Below are 11,427 nucleotides of genomic sequence, written 5' to 3'. Positions count from 1 at the left end.
GACGACATCTTCTCTAAGAGACAGTCGACGACATGCTATAGAAGACTAAATAAAGTAGGCTGGGTAATTAAAAGCCATTAATAGATTGCTTTGCAGAATCTGCTGGATTTAGAGGAGCTGTTTCGCGCGTAGATATTGGCTGAGACACACTCACTCGACATGTTCTTTGTGTGTTGTTTTCCCGCCCGGGTCTAAGGAATACAGTTGGTAATGGAGATACTCTTGGGAAAGTACTTCTTCGACAGGGTCGAGTGTTCCTTCTACATACAGTGACTACCTTACCTACTAAAGATTCCCTCCTCATTTTCGACTTCAATCTGCCAACTTCTACACGTTCTCGCAACAAAATGACAATTGAACCTTTTGCTAACACGCACCTCTGCTTCCATGCTGAGCAATACTCTCATGCCTCCACTACCCATTCAACGCCCATTCAGCATCAAGCTCATATTATCTCATGGCTGACAAGATTCGGGGAAGCAGGTAGGGATATATACTGATGTACGTCTCACCAAAGCTCAAACTCTAGGATGAGCTTGGGACCAAGAATCGAGACAACTGGGTGACTGTATGTGATTAGGCAGGCGTGCATGCATCACTGGTTGGTTACATGGATTGACTCTGGCCCTCCCTATTTCCCGCCGCCTCAGGGCAACCAGGTGGTGCAAACATGCCATCCATAGCCTGTGCACTGCCAGGGCGCCTTGTGTGGCATCCTGCGGGAAGAAAGACGAACAAAGCATGCCGCGTGTTACAACTGTGGGAAGGGAGATGTGCTGTCGACAGGCAGCATCTGGTCTGGGATAGGTTCCCTTACGAGCAAATACCACACGAGGACCTCGTTGAAGCTTGCGTTTGTAGTCATCACACGATTTCACAAACTGTCGATATCAATCTCTTGTGCCCTCTTCTTTCTCTCTTCCCACCTCATCCCGAAAGACACTTGACTGAAGCATGACCGAGCAAGACGCGCAAGACACACAAATCTTGGTGGCTTGCGCTGCTGTTTTGCCCCATATCGATGACAAACCCGACTGACGGTGTTCACGAACACGTACCTTCGAGTCAGATTGCAAGAAGCAAAGCGGTGCGTGTTGCAATCGTTCAGTCGACGAGCTGGACGGCCTTAACTATAAAGACCAGAGATGAACACCACTCGGAAAGGAAAGGCGTCCTTTCAATTTCGACAATCCATACCATGTGCACATACATCTTGATCTTATACCACTGCGGATGCTACGGGTCCATTACATGCCACACCTCATGTGCTCAGATCATGTCCGAGATCCATCGAATCAACGAACCGGAGGCTTGGCAAGGGGGAGGGCTCAACCAGCTGCCTTTCCACATGAACGACGAATGTGGGCCGTGGTGGCATAACACGATTGTTGTTCAAAGAGCGGCCTTTTGCGACCAGTTTTGGGAGAACCGCTGCCCATCTGAGCAGAGAGCGGCTGCGTGGCCGGGGTATAACTAAGCCTACGACCCCTGAAAGACAAACAAAGAATGCAAGAAAAATTAAAGTGAAGAAAGAACAAAGCCCCCGAGTTGTCTGGAAACCCGTCGTGTTTGCATTTGAGAACGTTTTGCGGAGCTGAGTTGCTGCGTTTGGAAACTCTCACGACGCCAAAGTGTCATTGCAAGCGTGTAAATGCCTTGCTAGCATGACCCCTGAGACGACAAACCCCCTTTTGGCAGTGACTGACTTGTTTCAGTTTCATGTCGAATTGCAAAAGAAGCTCAGAAAACGACTTTGCACAGGGGGGTTCATTTTGCATGTGGCCCACGACGTCATGCAGGATCCAGATCGTGGCGAGAGAGAAACACTTTTCATCTGCACTCTTATCTTGGAGATGCTGCATTGGGAGCTGGAGCTGGTTTGGGCCAATTGCTGCGCTTGTGCATTGTTCAGTCTGGCGCATATGCAAGCCGTCGGGAGCTGAGGCCCTGCTGTGACGCCTCAACGGCGGCTGCTTTCAAGCCACAAGCAACTCCTGCATCCAGTCTTGAGCTGAGCTGAGCCTGTCAGAGACAAATGGAACTGAAGCCCCAGCGGCTATTCGCGATGTGGCTTGATCTGGTTTGACCTGGTGTTTTAACAGGCTGGGCGCTAAGCTCCCCCAGAAGCTCGAATCTCCAGCGACTGCTTTTAGTGCTTGTGGCCGGCTGGCTCCGGATTTACAGCACAGGCGATGCCACCACCCCTGGAGGCTCCAAACACCTAAAACGCCGAAACAAACCCCCGTGTCGTCTCACATCCGTCTAGATGGCGGCGCTGAAACGATTCGCGTTGGACAAGGACGGTGACGGCCCAATTGCACCCCGACGAAGCGTTTCGTTTTCAAAGGGCCAGGATGGGCTTTGCGGCAAAGACACCCAAATGGCCACATGGTCCGCCACCAGGCGCCGACAAAGACCCCGAGCCGCGAAATGAAGGGGATCAAAGAAATACGCTCTTTGTCGGCTCGATCCGACAAAGAGCGATGCTGCAGCCGCGGTTCGCGTGTGTCTTGGCGAATGTGACCCTGGACGAGCAGACCCTGGATTGGACGAGCACTAGCGGCAACTGAATAGTATGAGAGAGATTGACCTGGAATATATAAAGAGATGGCGCGGTGCCGAGTCTTGGGAGGGGATTCTCGAGTTCTGGCAGTTGCTCTGAATAGCTTCACTTTGCGTGCTGTGCTCGCTTCCTTCTTTTTTTCTTTCCCTTTTTCTTCGTTCTTTTCGATTCTTGCCTTTTGACGAGGCCATCTGCTGTGCGGATTTTTACAACGTTCTCTTCGTGAAAAAGCCTATCCTTCTCTACTTCTAAGCCTCTCCTTTCCCCGTTCTTTGATATATCATTCTTTATTACACAACACTCTTTACTGAGCGAAAATGATTTCCAAGACGACTTTTGCCGTGCTCTTTGCAGCCCTTGCCGCTGCTGGCCCCATCCAATTCCGAGAGGTGGCCTCTCTGGACCCAGCTGCTACTGCTGAGGCCCATCCCAGGGACGACACTGCTACCCGCGCCTTTTCCAATGTCCAGATCAAGACCTCTGATGGCAAGTGTCTGAGTGTTGACCCCCTCTCTGGAGACTTCCGAGCCAACTTGACGCCCATCCAAATCACCGACTGTGGCAGCAACGATGCCCAGGGCTGGGACGTCATCACCTCTGGCGTCCACAACGACCAAAAGGGCGAGGCTCTGATCGTGAGCACCAAGACACAGGCCTGCTTCAACTTTGACCCCCGACGTGCGGCCGGAAACCAGGTCCTTCTCTTCTCGTGCGGTGGACGAGCTGATGGCAGCGGACAAGTCACCAACTCTCAGCTCTTTGCCTTTACTGGAGGCAATGGCCCGCTGAGCTTCGCCCCTGGCAACGATCCCACAAAGTGCTTTGCTGCCAAGGGCAATGTGATTGATATTGCTGACTGTAATGCCAACGACGCTACTCAGAAGTTTACCTTTGGTGGTGCTGCTGCTGGAGGCTCTGGCAATGACAGCAACAACAACAGCTCTGCCGCCGCCAGCTCAGCTGCTGCCACCTCTGAGGCTGCTGCCTCTTCTACCTCGGCGGCTGCTGTGACGAGCGCTGCTGCTGCTGCTTCTTCTGCGGCACCGACGAATGACGAGGACGCCCAATGCTCTGCTCCCAAGATTGTTACCGTCACTGAAGTTACCACTGTCACCGCCGGAGCTCCCCCTCCAGCTGATGCCAGTCAGACTGCGGAGGCTGCTGCTACCACTTCTGCTGCTGCTGCTGCCACAAGTGACGCCGTTGTCAACAACTCAGGCGACGGCAGCTCCCAGACCACTGCAGCTCCTCCTCCTCCCGTCATCACCGGAAACCCAACGACCCCCGTGCCCGTCTCCGGAGCTGGAGGCACCCTGAACCCCTCTGCCGTGGCCGAGGCCCAGGCATTTGATGCCAGCGCCGTTCGACCCCTGGAGAGTGTCAACATCCGAGCCGCCGATGGACGCTGCTTCTTCGTCAACCCCACCGCCGGTGATTTCCGCGAGAACCTGATCCCCGTTGGATTGGCTACCTGCAGCGAAGACGCCAGCCAGAAGTTTGACGTTGTCACCAAGGGAGTCCACGACGACGCCCAGGCTGGTGAGGCGCTGCTTGTTAGTGTGCTCACCAACGGCTGCATCAACTTTGATGGCCGCAGAGCCGCCAACGACCAGGTCATCATGTTTTCTTGCGGTGGACGCGCCGATGGAAGTAAGTCATTGACATCATTCCCCCCACCCCATCTCGGTGATCTGCTCGATCCACCCGATCTAAGGGCATGCGAGTTATCGCGTTTGTACCGTTTTAGTTTCACAAGAGATCAAATGCTAACGATGAACCTCAACAGGTGGCAAAACCGCGACTTCGCAGCTGTTCCCCTTCAAGGCGGGCGACAACAACATCGTCCTTACTCCCGCCTCGGCCACCAACACGACTTGCTTGGTTGCTGGCGCTGACCGGGTGGAGTCTGCGCAGTGCAGTGGCCAGAAGGATCAAACCTTTGAACTGGTGGAGATTCTGTAAGAAAACATGTGAGAGTGAGAATGAGGGTGAGAGTGAGAGTGGCTCGTTTCACGGAGAGCCAGGGGGGAGTTTTGGATCAATGCATTGGAGTCAGCCGCTAAGGCACAGGCACAGAGCGAGAATTGGAGGATGAAGGGCTTTTTCACTGTATAATATGTACTACTTACTACCGCTGTACTGTAGAACGTTGTTTCTCTTTCTTAAGTCTCGCCGTTGATCACGATGACGGGATGGATATTCATTTTTTTTAACGACCAGCAATGGATGGACATGCACAATCAATTCCGAGCTTTGTAACTTGTAAACGTGAAATCATGGAACGCGGAACCAATTGCCGCATCAATGCCTCATCTCGGGCCGTGATTGGCCAGCGCCGCTAGATCATCGCTAGAACAACGTCACTAAGATTGGCCTAGAACTTTTGGGTGGCCTTAGGGGCTTGCCTTACTTGTACTATTATTGTTTCGAAGCGAACATGCCCTGGGTCAGCACTCCATGCTAATAATACCTCTGGGTTATTAATCCTGTTTTTATCAATAAGATGACACGATCCGGCTGGCGATGCGGTGAATGCAGCTTCTTTATCTTTGTTTGTCCTTGAGGGCGAAGCCAATTTGGATGGAAGAAAGATAAGCGGCGAGTTTTGACGCAGCGACAATTGCGCTCGAGTCAGGTTGAAGCCCAACGACGATCCATCTCAACAGCATCGATATCGACATCGCCCATCGCCGCTATCTAGAGCGGCGCGAAGAAGGAGAAGGGAGCTGACGGATTCTCTCTCTCTATCTATCCCTTGAATTGAACATTATTTTCGACGATTCTCGCAGGCCGCCATGGAGCCCATCGACGAAGCCGAGGCCAGCGTGTCTCCGTCGACGAGGCCGGCCTTTAATCGAGTCCACTACAACCTCAGCCTCGACACAAACTCTTCGACTTCGCCTCCCCAGGCCGATGTGCAGCGACTCTCGCGCTCCGACACGGCGGTTCACCGTGAACCGTTTTCACCCCTGCGCCGTCGAAAAAGCAGTCGTGTCATGACCTTTAGAACGATTGACGACACCGACGACTTCGATTTCGATGCTACCTACACAGAGCGTCCAGGCTGGCAGCCCGGCTCGGAACCTGGGTTCGATCCGAATTTGCCTGATGGCGGACATGCTTCGATGCCGACGCTGAGCGCGCCGTGCGAGATTACCGTTGTGGACTTTTCGAAGGACAGGATGGCCAAGAAACACTTTGATAATGATGGCTTTGTGTCGTTTCTGACGGAGCCAAAGGAGGAGTGGGCAAAGTGCCGTTGGATCAATATCAATGGGCTCTCTTGGGATGTGATTCAGGCGGTTGGCGCGCACAAGGGCCTGCATAAGCTTGCGCTGGAGGATATCATGAATATTAGGAACAGGACTAAGGCCGACTGGTACCCGAGCCACGCCTTTATCGTCATGACGCTGCAGAAGCTGGTCCATCTCGTTGACGAGGACGATGACTCTGACGTGAGCAGCCTCTTATCGTCACGGTCTACGACGAAGCTCAAGAACCTGTTTCGTGGGTTTGGCCGCAGCAAGGAGAGCAAGGTTCCTGGGTCGGGCTCTTCGTCGGATCCTGAGAAGCGGACTGTTACAAAGTGCATGACGGAGCTGTCTGAGACGCCAGAGCTGCATGAGACATCCATGATTCGGTCGCTGCAGCGGTATCATGCTTCGGGGAATGAGATTCGAACGGAGTACATGGAGGCGAATTCGATCCTTGCGCCGCTCAACCTGGCTGTTGCGGCTGAGCAAGTGTCCATCTTCCTGACGGCGGACAACACTGTTATTTCCTTCTTTGAGGTTTCTGCTGGAGATGTGGAGAGACCAATTGTTACCCGTCTTAGCAACCCGGGTACAGTCTTGCGTGAATCCTGCGATGCCTCGCTGCTTGTCCAGGCCATTATCGATGCCATTATCGATTTGGCCATTCCCCTGACAGCCGTTTACAACGACGTGCTTGGCGATCTGGAGCTGGACGTGCTCACCTCGCCTAGCATCAAGCAGTGCAAAAACCTCTACATCTGCATCAGCGAAATCAACAAGATGCTGCGCTTCCTCAACCCCATCGACAACCTCGTCAACGTCCTCCGCGACCACCGCACCTCCCTCACCCACGAGCAAGCCGTCCTCGAGCTAGAGAACCCGGCCAGCGGCGTCATCGTCACGCCCATGACGCACACGTATCTGGGCGACGTCCTCGATCATTGTATCATTATCACGGAGGCGCTGGAGCAGTGCAAGCAGAGCAGCGAGAATTTGATTAATCTTATTTTCAACACGATTTCGGCGAACCAGAATGAGAGCATGAAGCAGCTGACGACGGTGACGATTATCTTTTTGCCGTTGACGTTTATTACGGGGTTCTTTGGGCAGAACTTCCCGCCGGATGGGTTTCCTGAGATTAATAATGGGATATGGTACTTGTAAGTTTTTTCCCCTTATTGTTTTTTTGTTTCGTGTGTATTATAGGAGGTGAAAGGATGAAGAAGCTAATGAAGAGATGTTTGTAGCTGGGCTTGTGCTGTTCCAACGGCGTTTGCGACGGTGCTTATTCTCATGCGCGAAATGATTTATGCGTGGTTTGTGCGTGTGATTCAGAGGAAGAGGGTGTTGAGTAACAGGAAGAGGAACAAGGCGAAGAGGAAGACGAGGTGATTTGGGATATTACTCTTGTTGTTTAGTCTGAGGAGAGGAAAAAAGACGTCTTGTTGTGGATAATGGTGGAAAATGTCGAGATACCCTTAATGTTATCCGTCTTGGTATATAGATGCTTTAGTTTAATCATGATTCCTTTATTATTTGCATAACATTGTCTTGAGGATGGCGCTGAGAATACCCATCATAGACCAAAGGAGACAACAAATCTCATAATCTCATTACATTACGCTGAATAGTCAGCAACCCATTCAGACGATATACCGCTCCTCATCAAGCAGCGTCTTCTCTCTCCAACTCTCCTCCACCCACTTCTCGCTCACCAACCTCGGCATCTTCCGCCTTGAACTCAATCTCGAGCGTAACTTGTCGCCCACGTCCCCAATCTCCATCACATCGTCTCCCAGCACCACAATATGCGTTACCGTCTCGTCGTCTAGCTCCTGGCTGCACGACCCGCCGCCATATCGGATGTATCGCTCCCATTTATCCTTGGTATTCTCCTTTGCGTCGTCTGCAAGGTAGAAGAGCACTCTGCAGCGTGAGAACATAAAGTTTCGTAGCGTGGTGACGTCTTTGCCGTGCTGTTCTAGCTGTTCTAGGAACAGGACCTTGTCGAATGATTCCATTCTTTCGAGTTTGGGCATGTCGCGCAACAGTTCTCGTAACTCGTCTACGCTTACATCTCGTGCGTAGCTGTCGCCAAATTGATCTGTATTCTGCGCCGCGGCATCGACCAAGGCATCCGTCGCATGAAATAGATGACTTTTCTCGTACGGGAGCAGGAATCCTCCGTTGGGCTGCTCTAGACAGTCCTTGATCCATCTTGGTCGAATTATGTCCACGTCTCCGTCTTTGATTAAGCTGGCGACCTTGACCACCTTCTTGTCACCGATGAGAACCATTTTTGTGCCTGCAGCGGCCCTCTGTGAAATGGAGCCGCCGTTTTCCTTGATGATTGATTCTAGCTGTGTTTTTGTCTTTTTGTATGGTTTCAGGGACTCGGAGAGCACGCAAAACTCGAGACCTTCAAATAGCTTCGACTTGTCGCCTTCGTATTGAGGAGGTGCCGCATCATCGCCCGCAATGACGAGCTCCTTCTTGATTCGCTTCGGATTTCGCCTTCTGCGATCTTCCACCGTCATTTCTATCGCCTTCAACTCGGTTTCTACCCTCTGTTTGAGCTCTTGAAACTCTTCCAGGGATAATGATGTATCCCAGCTTCGGTCGAGTCGTAGGCGTCGGAACCGAGGGAACCTCAATGTGAAGCCTCGAGCGAATTGATCTGAAGGGCCAACGCTGGCGGCCTTGACAGAGACTACAACAGAATCTTTGGGTCGAATCCACATGTCAGGCCGTTCATACTGTTTGGCTTCACCACCACCCAGCTCAATGTACTCTGAAGGCGGGTTTTTGGGATCCCATTCCATCCATTTGCCGTCAGTGCGATGCCGAATCTCGGCATAGTCCTCTGTTCGAAAGCCGCCGCCAACTTTGAAGAAGCTAAAGCATTTCTCTGGGTTGGCACCGGCCTGAATGTGGTTCTGGGTCACGCGGAGACCGCACAAATAACTCGACAATATTCCTCCTCTTCTTCCTGAGCCGTAGTAGCCACCAATAATGACACAGTCGAGCGACTCGCCGAATTCCGACATGTACTCGGGCTTCACCTTTAGCCAGTCGTCGTTGCGGCTGTTGAGACGATACATGGATCGTGGATTCTTCAACACGAGTCCTTCTGATGCATTGGCAACCACTTCTCTCAAAAGCGGCTCAATGGCATCGGCTGATGTTGCCTTTGTGTATTCGTGAACTTCTAACCGCCGATGTACTGACTTGACTGCCTTGCTCAGAGCGTTCCGGCGATCGCGCAGGGTATACTGGGTCAATTGCTTGTCGTTTAGGTACAGTATGTCAAATACCCGAAACAAGGGGCGGTGGCCGGCCGCATTCGAATCAGACTTGTTGTTTTGTTCCGCTATGGCTGCCGATTTCAGAGTACCAAAAGGAACAATCTTGTCAACACCCATGTCCCAAGTAATCATCTCGCCATCCAAAATCAGGTTTCGAACACCAGGCGCAAAGGCATTTTTTAAATGTCTCGTCAAGCTAGAATTTTCATCAAGCAGACCGTTGCCATATAGATAGGTATAGTCTTTGGCCTTTCTTGACCAGAAGCAAAACCGTCGCCCTCCTGGATGGCTGGGATCCTCCATCATGTGCATCTGCATGCGCTCGCCATCCAGCTTTTCCTCTATCCAAAACTCGGCGTCATCTTCCGTCGGTCGCAAGAGTTCAATCATCTTTTGGAACGAGGCTGGCATTTGGAACTGGGCGAGCTGTGGTTGGAGGCACTGCATCAGTGCAATACCCGCCTCATCCTGTTCGAGTCTAAACTCGGGATCGTAGAGTTCCCAGCATACGCGTTTGAGACTTGACGACACGCTGAAGAGAGCCTCGCCATCGGGGTGCCACAGATACAGAAACGTCTTTTCGGTAGCGCCCACCTTCATCTGCTTCAAAATGATGCGAATGAGCCACATAAGCTCTTCCGCATTCATGCGGTTGTAAAAGGTTTCAAAGATGGCAAGGTTCTCGGATTCTCCGCTCGAGGCAGCCAGCTTGTCGAGTTGGTGATTGACCTCTGCAATCGTCATGTCGCCCACCTGCAGGCGCATTGGCCGTTTCGAGATGACTTCGAAGCATCGGCCGGCGAAATCGCCAGCTAGACGTGCCCCGGTTGTTTGGGCCGGCAGCTTCCAGTGCAAGAGATTGTAGCCGTCCTCGGAGTTTTTGTCAATCTTCATCAGCTTGACGAGAAGCTTCCCTATAGCATTCTCTTTCAGCCCGTAGACACCACGATCACGGTCCTTGTCTGGTAGGATGAGGCGCAGAGCAGGATAAAAGTCATCACCGACTTCCTTTCTCCATCGCGTGATGAATCTCTCGACAATGTGTCGTCTCTGCTCCTGCGGCGACAGCTTGGCCAGTCCATGGGGGCCCTTTTTGCTGGCAGGCACCGATCCACCAGCGGGCTGCTTCTTGTTGTCATTCAATGGGTTGAAGAGATCCCTGAATAGCTCTGAGAACTTGAGCGTCTTGGAATGATTCCTCGGCTTATTGGGATATCTTGATCAGTGTCAGGAGTGATGCGACAACAGATACAGACGGCATACTTACTTTTCGGCCAATTCCTCCTCCGTCATCCCCCCTGTGCCATATTGAAGGTCATCTTCCCTCAGCGCATCTTCGTTGGGGGTCTTTTGCTCCTTGGCCGACCATTTGCTCATGTCGCGCTACGCTGAGATGATCAATTGTTATAGTGAGTGGCTTATAGCGTACAGCGTATGGCGTGTTGCGCGTAGCTGTTGAACAGGATGCCACCGCCTAGAGAGACTGCAATTGTATGGAAGAAAGTAAATAAATACGTGAAGAAGCGAATGTGAATCAAGGCGAGTCGCGTCTTTGTCTCTTCACAGCTTATAGCCGGGCTTAAATACAGCTGCACTTAGTTGAGGTGAAGTCATTAGAGCTGCTGTTGGAATTGTGGAGCTAGAGGCTGTTGCCTGCATGGAAGCCACACTTTAATGGGGCTCAGCTGCTTATGTAACGGTACCTCGGTACTTCTACAAGGCATCCAATGCACAACATCTTGTGGTCTTGACAGCTTCACCTTTCGCAATTATTGCTCCTTTGGGCATTTGACTTTTCCCCGAGACAATTGCAATTGCACAGAATCTTGAATTGCATGACACATGCAACATGACACACGACACACTGACATGTGCGCCTTGGTCGGCAACAGGACCCGATCCAGCTGCTTGGTTGTTATCTCATCTTCTCGGCCTTCCAAAATCACACTGTCTTTCCACTTCACCGAATGAACCACACATTGGATAAATCGGGCCTCATCTTGACTAATCAACAGTCATGCCAAAGACGACATGTTACCATATGAGCAGCCGCCAAAATCTCAGCGCCGCCAAAATGAACCTTTTGCAGGTGCAGTCCCTCATGGAATCATGGCACTCGTGGTCAGTGCAACTCGATCGCGAGGGCAACACAAGGTGACATGCCGCTATTGTAACCGCCTCTTTTCTTTACTCCAAACCTCTACACTTGGAGCCTTTGAGCCCCGTGGTTCCTAGCTGTCGACATGCAAACTAGAAGAGAGAAGGAGGTATCTGCCGGTTGGCAGGGGGGCATTGTTCCTTCCAG

General features: G+C 51.9%; 3 protein-coding genes across 3 annotated transcripts; 2 read left to right on the top strand and 1 right to left on the bottom strand.

Annotated features, from left to right (window-relative positions):
* Positions 1-2,880: 2,880 nt before the first annotated feature.
* On the top strand, positions 2,881-4,525 carry T069G_11156 (uncharacterized protein; the record flags this gene model as incomplete). Its single annotated transcript, XM_056178361.1, has 2 exons — positions 2,881-4,213; positions 4,350-4,525. 2 exons carry the CDS (start codon positions 2,881-2,883, stop codon positions 4,523-4,525), a joined length of 1,509 nt encoding a protein of 502 aa, XP_056023235.1.
* An 833-nt stretch (positions 4,526-5,358) lies between these two features.
* T069G_11155 (corA-like mg2+ transporter protein domain-containing protein) lies at positions 5,359-7,209 on the top strand (the record flags this gene model as incomplete). Its single annotated transcript, XM_056178360.1, has 2 exons — positions 5,359-6,977; positions 7,065-7,209. 2 exons carry the CDS (start codon positions 5,359-5,361, stop codon positions 7,207-7,209), a joined length of 1,764 nt encoding a protein of 587 aa, XP_056023234.1.
* A 251-nt stretch (positions 7,210-7,460) lies between these two features.
* Positions 7,461-10,499, bottom strand: T069G_11154 (ATP dependent DNA ligase domain-containing protein; the record flags this gene model as incomplete). Its single annotated transcript, XM_056178359.1, has 2 exons — positions 7,461-10,338; positions 10,390-10,499. 2 exons carry the CDS (start codon positions 10,497-10,499, stop codon positions 7,461-7,463), a joined length of 2,988 nt encoding a protein of 995 aa, XP_056023233.1.
* Between the last annotated feature and the right edge of the window lie 928 nt (positions 10,500-11,427).

The sequence above is a fragment of the Trichoderma breve genome, assembly GCF_028502605.1.
Source record: "Trichoderma breve strain T069 chromosome 7 map unlocalized scaffold00008, whole genome shotgun sequence".
Taxonomy (NCBI): Eukaryota; Fungi; Ascomycota; class Sordariomycetes; order Hypocreales; family Hypocreaceae; genus Trichoderma; species Trichoderma breve.
The sequence above is the reverse complement of the archived record's forward strand: the minus strand, read 5'-3'. Positions and strand labels throughout refer to the sequence as shown.